The 22,218-nt window shown below is 38.7% G+C and overlaps 1 protein-coding gene across 1 annotated transcript in view; it reads right to left on the bottom strand.

The window, feature by feature from the left end:
• The window catches only part of ARHGEF10 (Rho guanine nucleotide exchange factor 10), a 112,301-nt gene that overhangs the window by 24,931 nt on the left and 65,152 nt on the right, over positions 1–22,218 (bottom strand). Inside the window, exons 19-26 of the mRNA XM_032217148.1 lie at positions 15,288–15,403; positions 13,983–14,110; positions 12,560–12,660; positions 10,985–11,106; positions 10,536–10,622; positions 9,108–9,334; positions 8,175–8,332; positions 3,102–3,244 (exon numbers count right to left, since the gene is read on the bottom strand). Coding sequence (XP_032073039.1) covers positions 3,102–3,244; positions 8,175–8,332; positions 9,108–9,334; positions 10,536–10,622; positions 10,985–11,106; positions 12,560–12,660; positions 13,983–14,110; positions 15,288–15,403 — 1,082 coding nt within the window. The remainder of the gene's footprint in view (positions 1–3,101; positions 3,245–8,174; positions 8,333–9,107; positions 9,335–10,535; positions 10,623–10,984; positions 11,107–12,559; positions 12,661–13,982; positions 14,111–15,287; positions 15,404–22,218) is intronic.

Below are 22,218 nucleotides of genomic sequence, written 5' to 3'. Positions count from 1 at the left end.
GCTGGGAAATTCTGGGAGTTTAAGTCCAGACATCTTCAAGTTACCAAGGTTGAGAAACATTGGATTAGAGAGAGTAACTAGCCCAAATCCAAAGAGTTTTCATGTCTAGGGGAGGACTGGAACCTGGATCTCCTTCCTCCTATTCCAGTTCATGAACCACTATGCCACAGTGACTCTCCCCCATGCTTACACAGATATCCATGCATGCCTCTAAAAAAACACCTGTGATTGTTCAGCTTATGCTCTTCTGTGTACAACCGAATGGAGACAAAATTTCGTGACCCGTCAAAACCGCGGTCCACAAAAGCGCGCTCGACGAAAGCGCGTACGTGACGTCATCACAGCGCGACGAAAAAAATTAAAAATTGAAATAAAAATAAAATTAAAGCAAGCCGATTCACATAAAGGTAAGGGTTAGGGTTAGGGTTAGGTTAAGGGTTAGGGTTAGGGTTAGGTTTAGAGCGTTAGGGTTACGTTTAGCGTTAGGTTAAGGGTTAGCGTTAGGTTTAGCGTTAGGTTAAGGGTTAGGTTTAGGGTTAGGTTTAGGGTTAGGTTAAGGGTTAGGTTAAGGGTTAGGTTTAGGGTTAGGTTTGGGGGGGTTAGGGTAACGTTTTCGCTTTAATTTTACATTTACCGATCACAGCGCGATGTTTTCGTCGCGCTGTGATGACGTCACGTACGCGCTTTCGTCGAGCACGCTTTTGTCTACCGCGGTTTTGTGGTGGAACCCAAAATTTAACTTTACTATGAATAACAAACCTGACCATAATGGGATCTGCTTGTACTAGAATAAAGTTTTTGGAGACTTAATTTGGTCTAGTGGTTAAAGCACCAGGCTAGAAACCGGGAAACTATTAAAATCTAGTCCAGTGTTTCTCAACCTTGGCAACTTGAAGATGGCAACTTGAAGAAAACAAAGCTTAATGATATAGTGCAGTGTTTCTCAACCATGGCAACTTGAAGATGTCCGGACTTCAACTCCCAGAATCCCCCAGCCAGCATTCGCTGGCTGGGGAATTCTGGGAGTTGAAGTCCGGACATCTTCAAGTTGCCAAGGTTGAGAAACACAGGACTAGTCCCCCCTTAGCCATGGAAGCCAAGTGGGCGACTTTGGAGCTATCACTCTCTCTCAGCCCAAGTAGCCTCACAGGGTGATCATTTTGGGGAGAGCATGAGGAGAAAGGTGTGTTGGATACGTTTTCCACCTTGAGTTGCTTTTGTAATAATAATAAAGGTGAGATACAAGTAAATAAATAAATAACAAAGGAACCCCTAAACCATGTTAGCTCCCACTACCATATAGCCATGGAAGAGGCCAGTTCTGTTTTGACAAACTCCAGGATTATGATTGTCCAAGACTGTAGAATTGATAATGAGGAAAGAAAGAATACCAGTGAGCATAATTTTTGCAAAAAATAATAATAAAAATGGTGATGTTTGCATGTCATTTAATTTTCTATCTAGATTCAGGCAAGGTGATACCAGTGGGACTCCTAAAGGCAAAAACATGGGATGGAATGCCCAATTTCATTCCGTAAGAATAAAATGCTCTAATGCATATCACAGATCATCCCTTCTGAACGATTAAATGCTGCAATTAATATTCAATGAAATTAAAGTCGTCCATTACAGACTATTTTTTTACATTTTACTAGTCACATCAAAAACTCACTAAAGAAACCCTTTTTTTATTTAAGATGGAAGCTGCAGCAATCATATAGGGAGACATCTCCCTAAAGCGAAAGTCGCAATGAGTCAGAACAGGATATACAAGGAGGAATTTCTACTGAGTTTCTTGGAAAGAAAAGTCTCTCGGGTCCCTGGTACGTCCAATTTTGACATCCTGTGACAACCTGATGCAAAAAAAATACAGACCCCTTAAAAAAAAGGATGGTCTACAGCAGTGTTTCTCAACCTTGGCCACTTGAAGATGTCTGGACTTCAACTCCCAGAATTCCCCAGCCAGCGAATTCTGGGAGTTGAAGTCCAGACATCTTCAAGTGACCAAGGTTGAGAGACACTGATCTACAGAGTTGGAAAGACAACAGACCTCAGAGACAAATATTCAACAATAAAAAAAGCTGTTCACTAAAAGCAAAAGTTTGGGATTTCAAATTATTCATATACAAATATAACCAGTCTACTCCTTTTTCCATGCCTCTAAGCTGATATTCCTGTTTTCTCCAAGTTGATATCATAGGAATTTGGCGCCTGAAATCATGCAAATGCAAGTAGGTAAATAGGTACTACATATAAACATGCTGGAAGGTAACAGCATTTTGTGTTTCGACGTAGGGTCTGTGTTGCGGCACAATGACATACTGGCCTCACTCGAGGGAACACTGGCTCTTTGGCACTGCCCCCTAGAGTCGGTCACAACTAGCGGGCTAAAACTCAAAGAGACACCTTTACCTTAACTTTATTTTCATGTGCAAGTTTGATTACTGTAACACGCTCTACATGGGGCTGCCCCTGAAGAGTGTTCGGAGACTACAGTTGGTCCAGAATGCAGCCATGCGAGCGATATCGGGTGTACCTAGATACACCCATGTTACACCCATTCTCTGCGAGCTGCACTGGCTCCCTATTGGTCTCCGATTGCGCTTCAAGGTGCCAGTCATTACTTTTAAAGCCCAACATGGCTTAGGACCAATACGATCTCACAGGTTGGGCCTCCTCCGGGTGCTGTCGGCCGGATAATGCCGGCTGGCGGGCCCTCGGGGGAGGGCCTTCTCTGTAGCTGCTCCGGCCCTGTGGAATGATCTACCCGTAGAGATCCGGACCCTTCCCACTCTCTCGGCCTTCCGAAAAGCCACTAAAACCTGGCTGTTCTGGCAGGCCTGGGGCTGCTGAATAATGTCCAGCCCCATCTAGACAGAATGGATGGTGTGTTATTTTTAATAACTGTATCTTTTTATTCCTGATTTTTAACTTTTTATCTTGTCTCTGTAAGCCGCCCAGAGTCCTACGGGATTGGACGGCATACAAATTTATTAAATTTCAATTTCAATTTTTGATTCAAGAACACACATCTTACATAGAAAATTACATCAAAAGCTACAAATTGAAGTACTTATGTTTGGAAAGGGAATCATGCTTACCTCTACAGCATGACTTTCTGTATTAATTATAAATATCTGTCCACCAGAAGCAGCCCAGATGGTTTCTTCCATCACAAGAAGACCTCTGACGGGAAGAACCCCCAATTTCACCGTTTTCTGTGGTTCTGAGTTCCAGCTCCCATCTTTTGCAAAAAGAAACGAAAGATTTGTGTTTTTTTCTAAAAAGAAATCATTTTATTTATATAATAATCACCTTGGTACACATTTTATATGATATATATTTTATTAATGATAAAATATTCTTGCCTCAAATTGATTTTTTTTCTACCCTTGTTCTCTTCCAAAACTGTTTCTTTTTAAAAAAATCAAAGTCTATAGCCAGAGGGTAGGTATTTAAAAGTACCATACTGTATGTTTATTTTGGATGTTTTTAACATTGCTTTTCTTGTTTTAAAATGTTTCACTGTTTTTATTGTGATATAGTTTTGAACTGTAAGCTGCCCAGAGTCGTTGACTGAGATGGGCGGCTACAGAAATTAAATGAATGAATGAATGAATCTTTAAACCCTTAAAGCCCCCTTGCATGTTAGGGGGAAAGCTATTCAAAGCTATTTTTCAAATATTACAAGAGGAAGTGAAATTGGATTGTTAAAAACAAAATCTAAGTTGTTATCACGCATTAGCATTTAAACCCAAACGCTTCGTTTTATAATTGGAAATATTCCACTAGTTGCCAATCTTCCTCCCAATATTTGACAGTTCTCTTTATACAACCCTCACAACACAAAGAGAAAACAGGAGTTCAGAGTAATATAAAGCTAATTCTGGACAGTAACTCAGGATTTGTCATGAATTCCATTTAATTAAATATAATATCCTTCTCTTTGCCCTCCGGCAATGGAGAAGAGTTCTCTTCTGTTTGATTGAGCTAGCATTCGTCTTACTGCTCAATAGCTTCCTTATTTTCTCTATTGTGTAGCACCACTGACATTTCAACACAGCTTCTAAATTGGCTCTGTGAACAGAGATTGTTAATTGAGTAGTGCAATGGTGCATAAACAATCAGATAAATGATTACATACTGGCTTGTTTTTATCTCAGCAGAGCGAAACTAAAAATACACAGCAATAGTTAAAAGGAATTCAGTTTTAACACTTTCAAAATTAATGTTTACTTCAATGATTATTCAGAATTATAGCTATCATCAACAATTGAAGGGATCCCTATATACTAAGAGCAAAACAAAGTTTTCATGAGACTACCATTGTAGCAATTCCTCTGTTTAGTGTTTTAATTCTTCAACTGACACAGGTAGTTGGGTAAGAATCACCAAGAACAACAGAGCTGTATTTATTTTATTTATTATTAAGCACCTATGCTGCCCATTTCACCCAGGTGACTCTAGGCAGCTTAAGGTCATATAATTAAAATACAATATAAAACCTTAAAAGAATAACAAAAACCAGACACTTAAAATCCAGTAAAAATTCACTTGTATTTGCTCCTTTCACCATTATATCTCTCTGAAATATTAGGCCCTTTAACTGGCTCATATTACGGAATTTTAAACAGTGAACACTACCCAGTTCAAGACGACAATACTAATCTATAAAGCTCTGAAGAAATTGTGATACATGAACCTGCCCCAAACGTACAAAATAACTTCTAAAGTAATTATCTCTACCTGGACAAATGAGATTGATGAACTCTAAAAGTGACAGAGACTTTTTGACAGAATCCTCAATTCTTCCAAGGGAGATCAAATTACCCTGCCTCAACTTTGTACTCCAAATGATCAATGTCATGTTGTCAAATTGAAATTCTACTGCTCTTTAAACCACTTTTCTGGTTGCATGATGACAAACGCTCTCTTCCTTCCATTCTTTCTTTTAATTGGTACAAAATACCTGAGTTTTGGACATTGTCCTGAATGCCATTGGAAAGATGACTTATAAATGATGTCAAATCAATAACGTTGTTTATAAATTATGTCAAATAAATAACTGATATTGGACATATCACCAGAACATGGAATTACTGCCTCTCAATCAAATAAAAGGGCTTCCTGAGCAAGACATTAGACTGGCCAGATTATTTTCTCTTGCACCATGGGAACAGCTGAAATATAACACATGTTACTCTCTGAATGTGAGTGTTAACCAGTATTAGAAGCTGAGAGAAATGCATTTCATTTTGTTTCTTCTGCTGATACTTAAAACAAAACTGGCAATGCCAGAAATTGTTGGCAAACCTGGATGAAAAATATTTTGACCTGAAGAATTAAGTATGCAACTTGGATTCTCCAATGTCAGCTTGTACCAATTATTATTGGGTCAAATCCTGTCCCAGCCTTTATTATACATCTGACAAAATAGGTCAGCATTTCATTAAGCTGCATGATTGGAAAAGCAGCTTGAGCTGACAAAGATTATAGTTACAAAACTGGGAGAAAGAGTGAAATTACTTTTGCAATCTAGAGTAAGAAATAATTTTGTAATTCTACTTGCATTTGCTGCAAAGAGAATTGGAAGCTTCTTTTTATTTCATGTTAGTTTTTTTCCCCCTTCCTTCCTTCTTTCCTTCCTTCCTTCCTCTCTTTATTGTGGTGTTTTAACTTTTGACTGGAAGCAGCCCAAAATTGGTTAGCAGGCAGGTGGCTGTACAAATGTTTTAAATAAATAAAATGTGTTTGTAACGTTCTTGTAAAACTTTCAATAAAATTTATTTAAAAATGTTACAAAGTGGGAGGCAGCAAATGCTTATCTGGGAAGAAGGGAACATGGAGACCACTGTATGTGCTTTGTTTAGGCATAAAAAAAGCTATAATCACAGCAACCCGAAGCAGATGCAAACTCTGTTGAACATAGAGCTGCCTTAAAGAGAGTCCATTGCTATATAATGGATGTGCTTTGATCTCTCTTCTTATTTACCCAGTTATTTGTGATATAAAAAAGACGCTTTAAATATATGTTGCTGATAACTGACTGCACTATTTGCAAAAATATACCATCCTACTATTAAGAATATGGAGAGGTTCAACAGTCACAATAAAATTAATTGAATTGAAGCAAGTATTTGGGAAAATCTATGTCCTAAGATAACAAACCTACCAGACGGGGTTTTTTAATATTTGTAATCTTGCAGCATAAAGAAACAAGAGCTGAATGTGTTTGGTGGATGCAAGGCCGAGGGAGTCCAAATTTCTCCTCTAACCATTTCTCCATAAACAACCAAGATACTGTATTTTATAATTTTAAACCTCACACTAAACTTAAGATCATTACTGCAATAGAAGAAAATATATGTAGCTCGTGATTGAATTGTGGAGTTCTTGGTGCTCTTTGACGTGGTTGTTTGGCTTTGCAGACATTTAATTACCCAAACTGGATTCACATTGATGAAGCTCTCAGCCTCTGCTTTGCTGCTTGCTTTTCGGCTGCCATTGAAACGGGGAGGGAGGGCATTGTAGTTGGGTGAGGGAAATAATCTGTACAGGAGGACGGTTAATTGAGAGTTGTTCTCACCATTCGTTTGCGCATGTGGCAAGGAGGGGAGTTTCCCGCCAAGGCCAACTATCTGGCATACCAACCTGATGATTTTTGAAGATGTCTCCCACCTGACAGCTGTGGAGATATTGGATTGGACTATGGACTAGGGTTACCAAGGGGAGGGGAATGAATCATGTATCGATATCTAATGCTTCCGCGCACTTTTGCTCAGATCCAGCTTTGCTTAGCTTCTATTTACTTATAACCAGTAAAAGTACTCTTAATTCTGCAAAATGGGAGTTGAGTGGTTTCTTTCTTGGTTAATAAGTGAATCAGCCGTGACATTAGCTAATTGGGTAATGAAAGGCCTGAAAGCAATCATCCACGCTCGGAGGGCACCAAGGAACTCCAATGATCATTATTTTGATTCAAATGTATTAAAAGTTAACAAAAGAGTTACTCCTCTTTGTTAACTGTTAATACTTTTAATAAGGAGGCTCATTTTTAACAAGTACATACTAGGCCAGGAGTGTCAAATTCGATTTCATTGAGGGCCGCATCAGGGTTGTGTTTGACCTCAGAGGGCGGGGGGGGGGGCTGTGGGCAGGGTGGGCATGGCCAGCTTGACATCACTCGTGTCGGGGGCTCCTATGGTGGCCCAAGCATTCTGCCAGCCAAAATGGAACTCGGGACGGTCGCACACGGCCCACCTGAGCTCCATTTTTGCTGGCAGAGGCACTGCCAAGCCAGTCCTTTGCTGCTTCCAGGGCAGCCCCCCAGGCCAGATCTAAGCATCCTCTGGGCTGGCTCCGGCCCACAGGCCTCGACTTTGATACCCCTGTAGTAGACCATTTTGAGGAAATCAATACATGGAATAGGATAAACCACTGGCATAAACATTTAAATGTACATTATTTTTCAATTAAAACTGCAATAGATACTTTAAAGATAAGTGTGCTCATGCAAGCACAAGAAATAATCTTAAAGCCCTTTTATGTTACATCTTTATATTCATGCCACCTCTTAGAATGATTAGGAATTATTTATTTATGAAGTAAACATGCAGTATCTACACAGGCCTCCCCATCCTATTGCTCTCCAGCTGTGAAAGGGCCGCAGTTCTCTTAATTTTCAGTCCAGATGAGCAAAAGACTTACAAGAAATGGCCCACCTCAATTCTCTTCAGTTGGAAAAGACTAATTTTAATTTTTTTTTAACTTTTGTATTATGTGTTTCTTTTAATTGTTGTACGGCGCCCTGAGTCCTTGGGAGAAGGGCGGCATATAAATCTAATAAATCTCAAATCTCACTATGCGAACTGTGAAAACTCCTGTGAAAACTGCCATCGGGATTGTCAATATACGTAAGTTTGTGACCCAAGAACCTGTTTCTAATGGAAGAGTTCCTATTCTCAATGTTCATGGGAAAAATTGAGAGACGTATTGCTTACGAAATTACAGACTAAGCAGTTTTTTTCTGATATATATGCAATTTCTGATGACCGCTGGTGCCGACAGCAATCCAAAGTGAAAATCTGAAAGTGAGTTTAGGGGGGGAAAAAATCACAGTAATGAAATCTGTGTCTATAAATATTGCAACTCAGAAACCCTCAGCATTCCCGTACCTTCCAATTTGGTGTAGATTGCAATGTTTCCATTGACTAGGCCAGCAAATAAATGGTGAGTCTTGTATGCTAAGCTCATCACAGTAGACTTTTCGGGGGCAAAGAAGTGTTGGAGACGGATTTTCTTGGAGCCTTGACTACTTTTGTAAAGAGAGATGCTATTTAAGAAGAACAGGAAATACTTTAAAAATCATGATATAAAAGGGAAAACAGAAAACCAATTCATTACATTCAAAAGTCTATAGCAGTGTTTCTCAACCTTGGTGACTTGAAGTCCTGTGGACTTCAAGTCACCAAGGTTAAGAAATGTCTTCAAAGAAAACCCAGAGTCCATTTGCCTCTTGAAAATGCACTTTTGGGATTACATTCAAAAATTCCTTTTCCTCTCAATGCTTTTATGTTCTTTATCCAGAAATCTCAATATCTTATCTTTTGTAGCTCTAGATATCTTTTCAATATCTGGAGCTACAAATCTGAGGCTTTTGATTATTACTTCTTCTTTTTTGTTGGCCTATAGAACAACTGGAACCACAGTGCATGGAATTGGTGAAAGAACAAGATTGAAAGACTGAAAGATTTACCATCAACATCTAAAACATTTCATTGTTTAAGGCCTTTTTACTGTAAAATACTCAATATGTCTGCCTTAATTTACTTGTGGCAAATTACCAAAAATTACTATTTATTTTATTTCTGAACGCATCCCGCTGCTTGCAAGGAATGGGAAATCATCCTCATTTGTTTTAATGCAACATAGCATTTTTCTATAGGGATGTGCAAAGCTTTAAATAAATTAGATCTTTCAAAATAACATGGATTAGGTTTAGCTGTTTGCTACAAGTAATTGATTTAGTGCATCTCTCTCCCTCCCTCCCTCCCTCTCATATAGAGCTAAATAATCTACAGAAATTAGACACAAACATGAAAAAATACCTTCCTTCTTCCATGCCTACACAAATAGTAGGCACATTGAGGGGTGTTGTAGCCATGTCTCCAGATTCAGGAAACATATTATTCGATTCTTTGGATTTCTCATCTTCAGGAATATAGACCATACAGAGAATTCTTGACTCCACATTGAAGCATTCAATAAGCTTTGGACTGGAGTTTTGAAATGATACAATGGCAATTTGGCCCATTTGATTAGTACAACTGCCAATCTGTATTGTAGAGAAAGGTTTCAGCTTATCTCATAAGCAATAACATTCTTTAACTAATAACATTCATTATAAAATTAGTTACCAAAAGTAATTAAGTTTTAAATAGTTAAATTAAGGAGTTTCTGGAAACTGGATATTAAAAGAAAACAATGATATTATGTGCCTATCTTACTGACTGAAAATATGGGAAAAATATTTCACTTGCTAATCACAGAGTTTTGTTTTCTAAAAAAATATTCTTTATTTGTTTAACAGCATTATGTACTACAAATACGTAGATAGGTAAATATTTAATGTACAAGAAATAGTGACATTTTCAGCTTTTATTTCTTAATCCTACAATATAGACATAATTATATATTGGATCATATTGCCAATGAGATTCAATACAAGTGACTTTTTGCAAGCAATGATGATGGTTTTAGGAAAGTATTAACTTGCATGATTTCTGTTAAATATATTTCATACTTCTGCTAAGGTTAAAAACATCTCAGTCTACCTGTACAAAAGAATGTACAAAAGTCACATGCCCACAACTATTTCTGATTTGTCCTCCCCAGTCATTCTCAGGACCAAAAGTCTCAACATTTTAACCTGTTAAGAGGAAATTGAGACCAAGTGATGATTTGCAAAAATCCATACAGGTGAATATTAGACACAGAAATCAACTTCAGGCCACAACATACACTGTTGCATAATGTCGAAGGATCCACCCATGGATCTACTTTCTAAGTACAGTAAAATTTCTGTACTGTACAATTTCTAAGAAAAGAAATCTTAAGAAAGGCTTACAATGAGAACTGTCCTGTTGCTTTCATGCATTAAGCATCACCTGTTCTTTACTCTATTCAATCATCCCTTTTTATCAAGGTGGAGTCAGGGCAACTGAATAGACCTGAGCATTTACTAGCTGGATGCCCTTCCTGATGCCTATGTGGAGTTCACAGTAGATATTTTCTCTCTTGCCCTGATAAATAAACACCTGTCTCACTGCCTAGGATTGAACTCTCAATCTTCTAAGAGGGAGGTGAGCATATTCACATCTAGGCCACCGTGCCACACCTATAGTATATATCTATATCTATATCGTATAATATCTATATCTATGATTGTGAAACAATTTGCAAAAGTGAATTCATTTCTAGACTATTATTCCATTCTCTATAAATGCTATTATGTCAGCTTTGAAAAAATTTCTTACCCACAGAAAACCGTACTCCGTAGAAAGAGAATCAGGGTCACCTTCTTCACATAAACAAGGTTCAGGATTATAAGCAGCACATTCAACCTTAACACCCAAAATAGGAAATTGTTAGTAAAAAGGTCATATATTTTGCTATGGCAATAAATAAAGAAATGGATAAATAAATAATGCTTTTCTGACCCACTGCTAGTAAAACTGAAGCCAATGAGCAAAAGAAGAATGATTTCTATCTTGCACAAATGTATATTATTAACCACTTTTTTCTGTCTAACAGTTTTATGTTCTAGGTCAATTTTTGGATTTTGACATTAAGTTAGTGAAAAATGCTTCCAGTCCAAATAACTGATAAAGAGGAAATAAAATTTAACTTTAGGTAAAGTAACTTAGCCCATGCATGTTTCAATCTGTTCATTAGCTAGTTAGCAAACAAAATCAATGATATTTACCTTAAATTCCTGTTGTTTGGCCATCATTACAGGCATGTGTTTCACAAGGAGTGGATGCTTCTCTTTTTTAATCTGGTTCCCATCATCATCTATACAGAACCAACCCAGAAGATTTTCATCAGCTGTAATGGCAAAAGGGAAAAAAGAAATGTCTTTGTTTCCAATAAGTCATTGCTATGTTTTTATGTCATAGCAACAGCAATAGCAGTTAGACTTATATACCGCTTCATAGGGCTTTCATCCATCTCTAAGCGGCTTACAGAGTCAGCATATTGCCCCCAACAACAATCCGGGTCCTCATTTCACCCACCTCGGAAGGATGGAAGGCTGAGTCAACCTTGAGCCGGTGAGATTAGAACCGCTGAACTGCAGATAACAGTCAGCTGAAGTGGCCTGCAGTGCTGCACCCTAACCACTGCGCCACCTCGGCTTAATTGATGTCATCAATTAAATATGAATGGACACATATTTTCTAGTAACCGTTTCTGTAGAATAACCAAGTAATCAAATGTTTTCTTTTCAGGGTTCACAAAGGTGTTTATATAAAGGCATTAAGGTTAATAATGGGAAGTTCTAGAGAAACTCTGAAGCCTTATGCTGCTTATTCTAGAAGGCAACATTTATGCATTCAAAAGTTTTAAAAGATAACATTTTAAAAGATAACAAATATTTACATAATCTCTATAGAGAAAATCCCTCATGCAGATATCTATTTAAAAATGATCTTCCCAAAATATATTAACTTTGAATAGTAGTGTAAAGGAATGTCCGCATGCACATAGAGAGAGATATGGTGGTTTTTGTCCTTCATTCTTAACTGCAAAGAATATTAGGCTACGTCCAAAGTAAAATAAAGGCATCAGTATAATGAAAATATATAGTGTTTACTATATATTAGTATTTGGGGAATAGATTTTGCATTGAAAGAATAACAAGAGCGAGGGGGAGAGGGGGGAGGAGAGAGAATTTTGCCAACAAAAAGAACCCCAGCAGACAATAAAATAGCAAAAGGATACACAAAGAAGCTCAAATCAGTGCGTAATATAAATTAGCAAAAGAAGCCTGACTACATCTAGCTTCATATTTTGATTAGAGGACTAATTTCTTCAGTGTTTCTGACCCTTTTCCAGTACTGAAATGGTTGGTCCTTAGCTGCAGAAGCCAGTCGTGGAGATTCCCTGCAAATAGAACTGAAATCTCCCTTCTTTCAATTGATTTCTTAGACTTTGAGTTTTCTAAGTTTTGCCAAACTCTGGTCACTATCTAGGATAAATCATTTATTAGCTCATTTTCTGTCAGTCTTCCTCCCCTTCGCCACAAGTATTCAGAAGACACAGAGATTTATTTATTTACTTATTTATTAGACTTATATACCGCTTCATAGGGCTTTCATCCCTCTCTAAGCGGTTTACAATTTTTTTTAGCAAATTGAGTCAGCATATTGCCCCCACAGTCCGGGTCCTCATTTCACCCACCTCAGAAGGATGGAAGGCTGAGTCGACCTTGAGCCGGTGAGATTAACCCTCCTTCAGTTTAATTTATGTAACTTTTAAGCACAGCAAAAGAAAACCTTACCTAAAGCAAGTTTAGCCATTTGTAAACTTCTGATCCACGACTGTTTGATGGCAGGTGTAAATGTATTGAACACAGCCGTAAAGAAAGTGGGCCGTCCCGATCTATTAAAATTAAAGAAAATAAGTCATAGCGCCTGTTCCTGCCGCACAATAAAATAAAAGTATGCCATATACTCTTTTGGCAGGCAGAAAACAAAGATTCATTAGCACCAAACTAATTATTACACTTTCTATTGAACAGCATTAGTTTTTATTTCAACATTGAGAGGAACACTTTCATAATTTGCAAATAGGTTTTATTCAACGCCTGTTCTCAGAAAAGACCTATCAATTCTCTCAGAGTTGGGAACGGTTCCTGTTTGGGACAAGAGGCTGACATTCATAATCACTGTATCCCATTATTATTAGACTCCATTCCTAGCATAAATGATCAATGTCCTATATTGATAACCTCGTATAGCCTTTCAGGCAATTGTGGTTTCCATGCACTGAGAAATACAAGTTGTGTCAGAGTTGTGATACTATTTATTTTACCCGTGGCTTCCTGCTGGTTTAAAGCAAGATCAAAGCTGAGAAATTGTTAAAGTATTATCCTACTGAAACAGGGTTACAGAAATTCACTAGATTAGGATTTCTTATAACTTCTTTACTTTACTTTACTTTAACCTTTATTTGTATGCCGCCCTTTTCCCTAAGGGGACTCAGGGCGGCTCACAATTCAAAAGGGAGGGGGAAACAACAAACAATACAGCATATTAAAAACTTCTGAAATATGTTAGAGAATAAGAACATAATAAGCAGTCAGGCTGAGGCCGGCCCAACTGTTCATTCTCATACAAGGAAAGGAAGTTTTGATTCCTTATGAAGTTCTGCTTTTTAAAAACTGTATCAAATATCTAGAAGAGGAGGATTGTTGGCTCAAAACTACAGGTAGTCCTCGATTTAGGACCATAATTGAATTCAGAACCTTTGTTGCTGAGACATTTGTTTAAAAAGTTTTGCCCCATTTAAAAACCTTTCTTGCCATATTTGTTAAGTGGATCACTGCAGCTGTTAAGCTAGCAACATTGGATTTATATTTCCATTTCCCCTGGACACCTAAAACGCTTCCTACTTCTGTGGTTATGAGTCCACTCACATCTTGAACATGGTATAAATTATGAGGTACCGTTTGCCTGGAGCTTGTTACGCAGCGATGGAGAGCTGGAAAATTGCTGCCAGAAAAATGTCTCCCACATAAAGACAGATCCTATCAAGATCTGCTTCCCAGCACACGGCCATCATCCTTATTTTGCAACACTAAACATGATCCTCCTTCCTCCTACCCAGAAGCTACATTTTACTGTGTTGGCTTTCGTGACAACTTCCCCTCAAGGGCTTTCCAGAAAATGTGTGTCCTCTGCAGTTCAAAGGTTGCTACTAACTTGTCCTGTTTTCCTGGAAGCTGAAGTTGAATCCGACAGCGGTCTGCGGCTCTAATTTCATCTTCTTTTTTCAAAATGAGTCTCTGTAAACCCGAGGTCCAATCATGAGCCACCGACTGATTTAAATTCTGGTGGAACAACAACGACAACAAGAACAAATGTTGAACGTTCATATAACGTTACATTAAGTTTATTTTTTTCCCGTGGTATCAAAAACCCGTGAAGCTGGACTGCAAACCATTTTAAGATACACCGTCAGAATTTAAGCTAAAATTTCTTTTGCAGATGCAATATGAAAAGGCCTGCAACCAAAATCTACCGCCATTCTATGTAATTTTTACTTGAAAGGAACACAGGCATATTGTACAGTATGGATTAAAACAAGAGGGGGGTGGGGGGGGAAACCATGTCAGTAGGATTAAAGAATGCTTAAACAGACCTGGTGGCATAATGCTCTATGCCAGTGTTTCTCAACCTTGGCAACTTGAAGATGTCTGGACTTCAATTCCCAGAATTCCCCAGCCAGCGAATGCTGGCTGGGGAATTCTGGGAGTTGAAGTCCGGACATCTTCAAGTTGCCAAGGTTGAGAAACACTGCCTTTGACTATTATGATAAGCTATGATTTAGCACTAGGATGAGTCTACATTTCCTGCAAATTGTATTTTCTTCATCTTGTAAGAAGTTCAAAAATTATGGCTTCGTTATCTGAGCTATAGCCAACATCAATTACAGTTGCTTTAATAACCCAGTTTTGAAAGCCATGGTTGAATGGTAGTTTGTTTCTATTAGACCGTAATTAAAATAAAGCATTCAGTGGTTGGTTGATACAACTAAAATGAAGTCGTAATGGTAGTGCTTCTTCAGGTTTTGTCCAAGGGGAAGGCATGGGATGGCTACACATTGGGGGTGCAGCTAAGCTGGATTCTATCGCAAGATAGTTTATCATGAAGGTTTGATCCTTTCAAGGAATGCTGGCTGGGGAATTCTGGGAGTTGAAGTCCGGACATCTTCAAGTTGCCAAGGTTGAGAAACACTGCTCTATGCTAAAGAAGCACTGCTATTAACTCATGACACAAGCGTATGACATTTTTATTAACATCACTGAGTAAAAATACCTTATTGAATATCCTATGCTTGGATTGCACATATGCAAATAGGTTAAGTACAACAAACTCAGCATGGCATCCCTAATCTACTTACAACTCCACAGTTTACCATTTAACAATAATCGCATTAGCATCGCATAAAAGAATACAGGTGTTTGCTTAACCTGAAAACTTAATTCTACCTCCATCACTTGTTACCTGGTAGTTTCCCTTCAGGCTGCATATTAGTTGACTGATTTGGCCAACGACATTCAAGTCATGTAAGAGGTTCTGCAGATCATTGTACAGTTGCCCTGGCCCCATATAAAGCTTATCTGAAAGACAAAAATATGCCGTTAAAGGTCTGAATAAAGCAAGACAGTCATTTGATATTGCAACGAAAGTTAATTGTAATAAATTGTAATTTAATAAATTTATATGCCGCCCAATCTTGTAGGACTCCGGGCGGCTTACAGAAACGAGACTAAAAGATAAAAAGTTAAAAATAGGAAGAGAGGAAAACAAATTTAAAAGCAACGCACCATACGCTCAATCTAAGTGGGGGGCGGACCTCCTTCGTGAGGTCAACAGCCCCAGGCCTGAAAGTTGCAGAAATAGTACGTAAAGTGGATATAAAAAGTCTATACACCCCTTTTAAAACACCAGGTTTTTGAGATGCAAAACACACACAAAAAAAGTCAGACCGAGATAAACCACTTCAAAAAAAAATTCCTGACAATGTCTTACTAAGGATATATCTATACTATACAATATCTATACTAAGATATAAAGTTATACATTATGACCATCACATTTATTTACATTTGGTCTATTCAGTATTTGCAAACATAAAAATATCCTATTTCCATCCATATTGTTTTGTTTTTAATCGTATAGACATTTTCACTGTTACAGTTTCATGCATAATTCTAATCTCCCTTCTATAAATCTTTTTTTTCTAATTAAAAAAAAAATTTTTTTTTATTTTGTTACTTAAACAACACATGCCCACAGGTATATATTATATATTATAAAAAAGTATATCACCTGGTTACAATATGTTTTGGTTTTCAGGATGGTTACGCTGTACCCAATGTTTTAATTTGTGTTCAATAAAAAACTTTATAAAAGAAAAAAAAAATTCCACCTTTTAATACAATGTCTAAGCTATGCAATTCAATTGAAAAGCAAATTGAGATTTTGTAGGGGGGGGGGGAAATAACAATAAAATAATGTGGTTGCATAAGTATGCACATTCCTTATACGTAGGGATGTGGTTGTGCTCAGAAATAACCAATCACATTCAAATTGATATGAAATAGTAATCTGTACACACCAATTACAATGACTCTGATCAAACCCCTATGTTGTAGTAGATTTTTTGTGATGTTTACTCATTTGCCTCTTACATCAAAAGCCCTGGTCTACAAGGATGTTATTGGAAAGGATCAGAGAGGAGAAGGATACCAAAAAAATTTTTTTCCAAGGCATTGAATATATCATGGAACAGGAATTGAGAACAACTTGATGGCATGTAATCAGTCTAGGCCCTTGCATGTTTAATTACAGATTGATTCAACACTGAATCGATTATAACTTAATTATAGATTGGTTCAACATGATTAAGCAGCCTCTACTGTATATGTTTGTGTATATGCATAAACTTAGGAACATTTTGCCGTGTGATTTTGTGTACCTGAGAAATCCTATCCCATAAGGCAGTGGTTCCCAAACTTGGCAACTTTAAGACTTGTGGATTTCAACTCTGGTTGAAAGGCTGGTTATGCTTCCTTTAACTCAGTGGTTCCCAAACCTGGCAACTTTAAGACTTGTGGACTTCAACTCCCAGAATTCTCCAGCCAGCAGAGCTGGCTGGAGAATTCTGGGAGTTGAAGTCCACAAGTCTTAAAGTTGCCAAGTTTGGGAACCACTGCCATAAGGCTTTCCTTGGTAGGAAGCCCTATATACTAACAATATTCTGTTCATGACTTTGTGCCAATTAAAACGGTAGAAACGGGCAGGTTGGGATTTCCTCATTTCCAGCCATATTTCAACCCAGCTGTTTCCACTCTGTGAAAATAGGCACCCCTGGTGTGAGAACCACCTTGAACATATTCAGGTGGATACATGCTCACACAGACAGGTCAACAACACGGGATTGACAATGCAATGCAACCTGTCCTAATAAGAAACTATCTGTGATCTAAATAATGTGAAAATAATTGTGGTTGTTGGTGACCCAACCATTGTGTAGATGTGATCTACCTATAATGAGAGGTAGAGGTGGCGCAGCGGTTAGGGTGCAGTACTGCAGGCCACTTCAGCTGACTGTTATCTGCAGTTCGGCGGTTCAAATCTCACCGGCTCAAGGTTGACTCAGCCTTCCATCCTTCCGAGGTGGGTGAAATGAGGACCCAGACTGTGGGGGCGATATGCTGACTCTGTAAACCGCTTAGAGAGGGCTGAAAGCCCTATGAAGCGGTATATAAGTCTAACTGCTATTGCTATAATGCAAGCGCAGAGTTACATAGCAACGTAAGGTTTATTTTTTTCACCTTATCAAACATTCAGAAGCAAGGTTTTTATTACCAAAAAAAAGAAACCGAACGAAGCATCCTACAGAAACAGAGTTCAAATAAAGGAAAGCTTTCACTAATGATTTAGATGTTGATCTCCGACAGACTGACATGAAATGTCCCTCATTAATATTAAAGTTGGGGATCAAGGAACTACGTGCTTTTAGATTTTCTTGCTCTATAAACCTCCTGCATCGTGTGCCTGTGTGTGTGTGTGTGTTAGTGTTACATAAGCTCTTTACACACTTAACAATAGTTGCCATTGGCCCTGTGCTTCTCCTTGGTTACCTCCGAAATTGCCACCCACTCCCGGTTGTCATGCCGAGTAATTGAACAACCTGAATAACAGAGGCGATTCTGATGCTTGCTTGCCCCGATAAATCCAATTACATTTATAGAGCAGAATCACAAAAAAAAAAAAAACCTGCATTCTCAGTTAGAATGAAACATGATTATGTATTAAACAAGCTCACAAATGAGGAAGATGGGAATTAAAGTGACCCTGAAATTTGATCAAATCATGTTTAATTTTATAGCGGTAAATACGGTGATTTGGGGGGAATTAAACATTGTTCTAATAGATATAAAAGCATAATCTTTAACTAATCTTCTTAATTAATCTATTATGTAAAAACTCATGCAATCTCCAAAATTGGCAAAGTGAATCCAAATCAGTTTTCTGAAAAGTAAGTGGATCTAGTGCTGTTAAAACGGTACATAGAACCATGGAGTGGACGGGTGCCTCAGAGGTCACCTAGCCTGACCCTTTGCTTAAGGGGAAATCTATTGAAGCACATCCGACGACTACACAGCCTCTGTTTGAAGATCTACACTGAGGGGAAAGAGACCATTTCATAAGGAAACTTGTTCCACTGCTTGAGAGCTTATCCTGTCAGTAATTTCTTTTTTTCCCCGTAATACCTAATCTAAATCTATTTTCTGAAGAGTCAGCGTAGGGCAGTGTTTCTCAACCTTGGCAACTTGAAGATATCTGGACTTCAACTCCCAGAATTCCCCAGCCAGCATTCGCTTCTTCAGGGGGGAGGGGGAGACCCATGTCAGTGTACTTACCACCCACATTATAGATGGTGAGAATAATAATGTGGGACCTTCTGTTGCTCTTAAAGCTCATCCTCCTGCTTCTAAGTGTACACTATCTATGGGCTCTTTAACAATGACAAAAGCTTGCTAAGTTTTCACAAGTTGCACAGCAACAGCACGAGTCTCAAGGGGGGAAGTAATGATATGAAATACAGGTGGGTGGAAGGATCAGTTAAAGGAAGCCTAACCAGCCTTGGAGCTGTGAAGGCACCATGGAATTTAACATCTGTTGTGAAAGGCACATAGCATTGCACATACTTTTTTCTTACTTCACAACAATAAATTAAATGCCCAACCCTTCACATTTCTTAGAAAATCTAACCATCTCTTTAAAATAAGAACAGAGCAGCTAGCTGCCTTTTCTCCAAGAGTTTGCAAATGGCATATAAAAAAGCTAAATACTTTCTGGTTTGGTTCATACCTCACAGAAAGCTATTTGCTTAACAATGAGCATGGATCAAAATTGGCTTCAACTCAATGCAATAAGCTAGAACCAGTGGTGAAATTCATTATTATTTTTTACTACCAGTCCTGTGGGGGTGGCTTGGTGGGCGTGGCAGGGGAAGGATGCTGCAAAATCCCCATTCCCACCCAACTCTGAGGCCAGTCGAAGGTGGTATTTGCCAGTTCTCCGAACAGCTCAAAATTTCCGCTACCGGTTCTCCAGAACCTCTCAGAATCTGCTGAATTTCATCCCTGGCTAGAACCCACCATTTACAAACAAGCCATATCTTAGGCTTAGTGCAATGTGTAAACCCAGCTACTGTGTGCACTTAACACCGAACGCTCATTCAAGTATCGAAGTGTTGATGGGATTTCTTCCGACTGTTATTGTCGCAAGTCAGAATTTCTGAGTCACGTGAGTTCCGTGCCAGTTGCTTCCTGTGTGGTGAACTTGCTGTTGTTTCAGCACCTAGAATTTCCTCTTCTGCTTTTTGAAATGAGTTTTTTTTCCCCCTTTACAAGATTTCACTGGTAAGACAGGTCAAGGGGAAGCAATGACCCTGCTTGGGTCATTCTGTGAGCTAAAGTCCACCGATGTTAAAGTTTGAGAAAAAATTGCTCCAACATTTCACCTTGACAGGTTCTAAAGAAGAAGTTAGCATTCCTTCTTCAAATGGCTTTGCAGAGAAGCACACTTCTAAGGCGTTCCACCACAAAACCGCGGTAGACTAAAGCACACTCGACGAAAGCGCGTACATGACGTCATCACAGCGCGACGAAAACATCGCGCTGTGAGCGGTAAATTTAAAATTAAAGTGAAAACCTTACCCTAACCCCCCCAAACCTAACCCTAAACCTAACCCTAAGCCTAACCCTTAACCTAACCCTTAACCTAACGCTAAACCTAACGCTAACCCTTAACCTAACCCTAAACCTAACCCTAACGCTTAACGTAACCCTAATCCTAACCCTAACCCTTAACCTAATCCTAACCCTAACCCTTAACCTAATCCTAACCCTAACCCTTACCTTTATGTGAATTGGCTTGCTTTAATTTTATTTTAATTTTATTTTAATTTATTTTTAATTTTATTTGTCTCGCTGCTGATGACGTCACGTACGCGCTTTCGTCGGGCGCGCTTTAGTCGACCGCGGTTTTGACGGGTCACGCTTCTAAGGTAGTCCAAATAGCATCATAAAGTTGTTAGCAAATTGTATTGGTGGTTAAGGCAGCTTTGGTATCTTTCCCTTCGTCGTAATGTCACATAGTATGGTATAAAACTGCAACCCACACAGTTGCATAATTTCAACAATAGCTAAATTGTACAATGTGCCCTGACCACAGTGTTTAATTTGGATATTGATCAGACAAGATTTTTTTTTTTATCTTTAGCTTGTCTTTATTTAACAGTGCATGCTTTTCTCTTTCTCTCCTCCGTGATTCCATTTTGAGTCTAAAAAGCACCTATTATTGTCACCACTATGAAATAAAACCCCAAAAAGGCTACACAAAGGAGAGATAATGAACAAGAATGTGATCAATAAGTTTATAGAAAATAGTGCCTTCTAGCTGAATTAGTAGTAGTACAATTTAACCATTCTTAGCCAATTTGGTTACAATAGCTGGGAATTTTACTAATCTTAGTATCCAAAGACCACCAGGATGGAAAATCTGGAATAAACAATGCAGAACAGGAGCTGTGCTCAATTCTGGACTGAATTGGAAAAGACAGACAGGACTATATGGTTTCTAAAGGGGGGGGGGTTGTTTCTTAAAAAAAAAAACTTTGCATGTTTTTTATATTATTTACGCTACTTCAAGAGTACCACTGTATGCAATGCAAAAAGAAATTTCTCCTTCAACTTGAGATCCACTGTTGAAAGATACTACAGGCATGTAGTTTTCTTGCCAGCACTACGGAAATGGTTAGCTACTGGCTTCTTCTGAGATTGTTTGTTTTTTAGTGTAATTTACAATCCTGGAAATTTCCCATCTAAATACTAACTGGCAGCAATCCTGATTCGCTTCGGAGTATAAACTAGGTAAAAAACCCAAGTGCTGCCACCTGCTGAAACATTAATGTAAGTACCAAATTAAGCTTAACAATTCAACGAATATCTTTTCCACTAACCCTTCACCAAAAATCAACCCAGACTAAACAAGCTTCTTGCATTGTTGGTTTTTTGATTCTGGCAGCTTTCTAACAAGGATCAAGAAGGATCATCCTTCAGCTATACAGTAAGGTTCCACCACAAAACCGCGGGAGACTAAAGCGCGCTCGACGAAACCGCGTACCTGATGTCATCACAGCGCGACGAAAAAAGCACGCTGTGAGCGCTAAAGTTAAAATTAACCCCTAAACCTAAACCTAACCGCCCGAAACCTAACCCTAAACCTAACCCTAAACCTAACCCTTAACCTAACCCTAAACCTAACCCTTAACCTAACGCTAAACCTAACGCTAACCCTTAACCTAACCCTAAACCTAACCCTAACCCTAACCTTAACGTGAATTGGCTTGCTTTCAAAGCGCTTTTTAAAGCGCCCTTTTTCTCCGCGGTCGCTATTGTCGCGCTGCTGATGACGTCAGCGACGCGCTTTAATCGGGCGCGCTTTAGTGGACCGCGGTTTTGTCGTGCCACGATACAGTAAAACCAAAAAAAGTAGAGTTTTCTTTTTATTGTGGGAAACGAAGTACCAGAAGATCTTCCCCTACCTGTCCTTTATAGATTTAATGTTTAAAAAATAAAAATAAAAAATTGGAAACTGTTTCATAAGTTTGGAGCAGTGGTGGATTGCAGGCGGTACGCTCCGGTATGTACCGGAGCCTGACCAGATACCGTTCCGGTACGGTGCTCCAGAGGGCCCACCCGCCTGCCTGAGCTCCTTACCGGTCTTTTAAGACTTGGGTGCTTCCACACATGCGCGCGGCATGTACAGCGCCTGCGCGATGCTCCACTGAGCAGCTGGAGCATCGGAGAGGCTCAGGGAGGCAGTAAGACGCATGCGTGCGCTGCGTGTGTGTGTG

Source organism: Thamnophis elegans, chromosome 4 (assembly GCF_009769535.1).
Source record: "Thamnophis elegans isolate rThaEle1 chromosome 4, rThaEle1.pri, whole genome shotgun sequence".
Taxonomy (NCBI): domain Eukaryota; kingdom Metazoa; phylum Chordata; class Lepidosauria; order Squamata; family Colubridae; genus Thamnophis; species Thamnophis elegans.
This window is presented reverse-complemented; position numbering and strand designations above follow the sequence as displayed.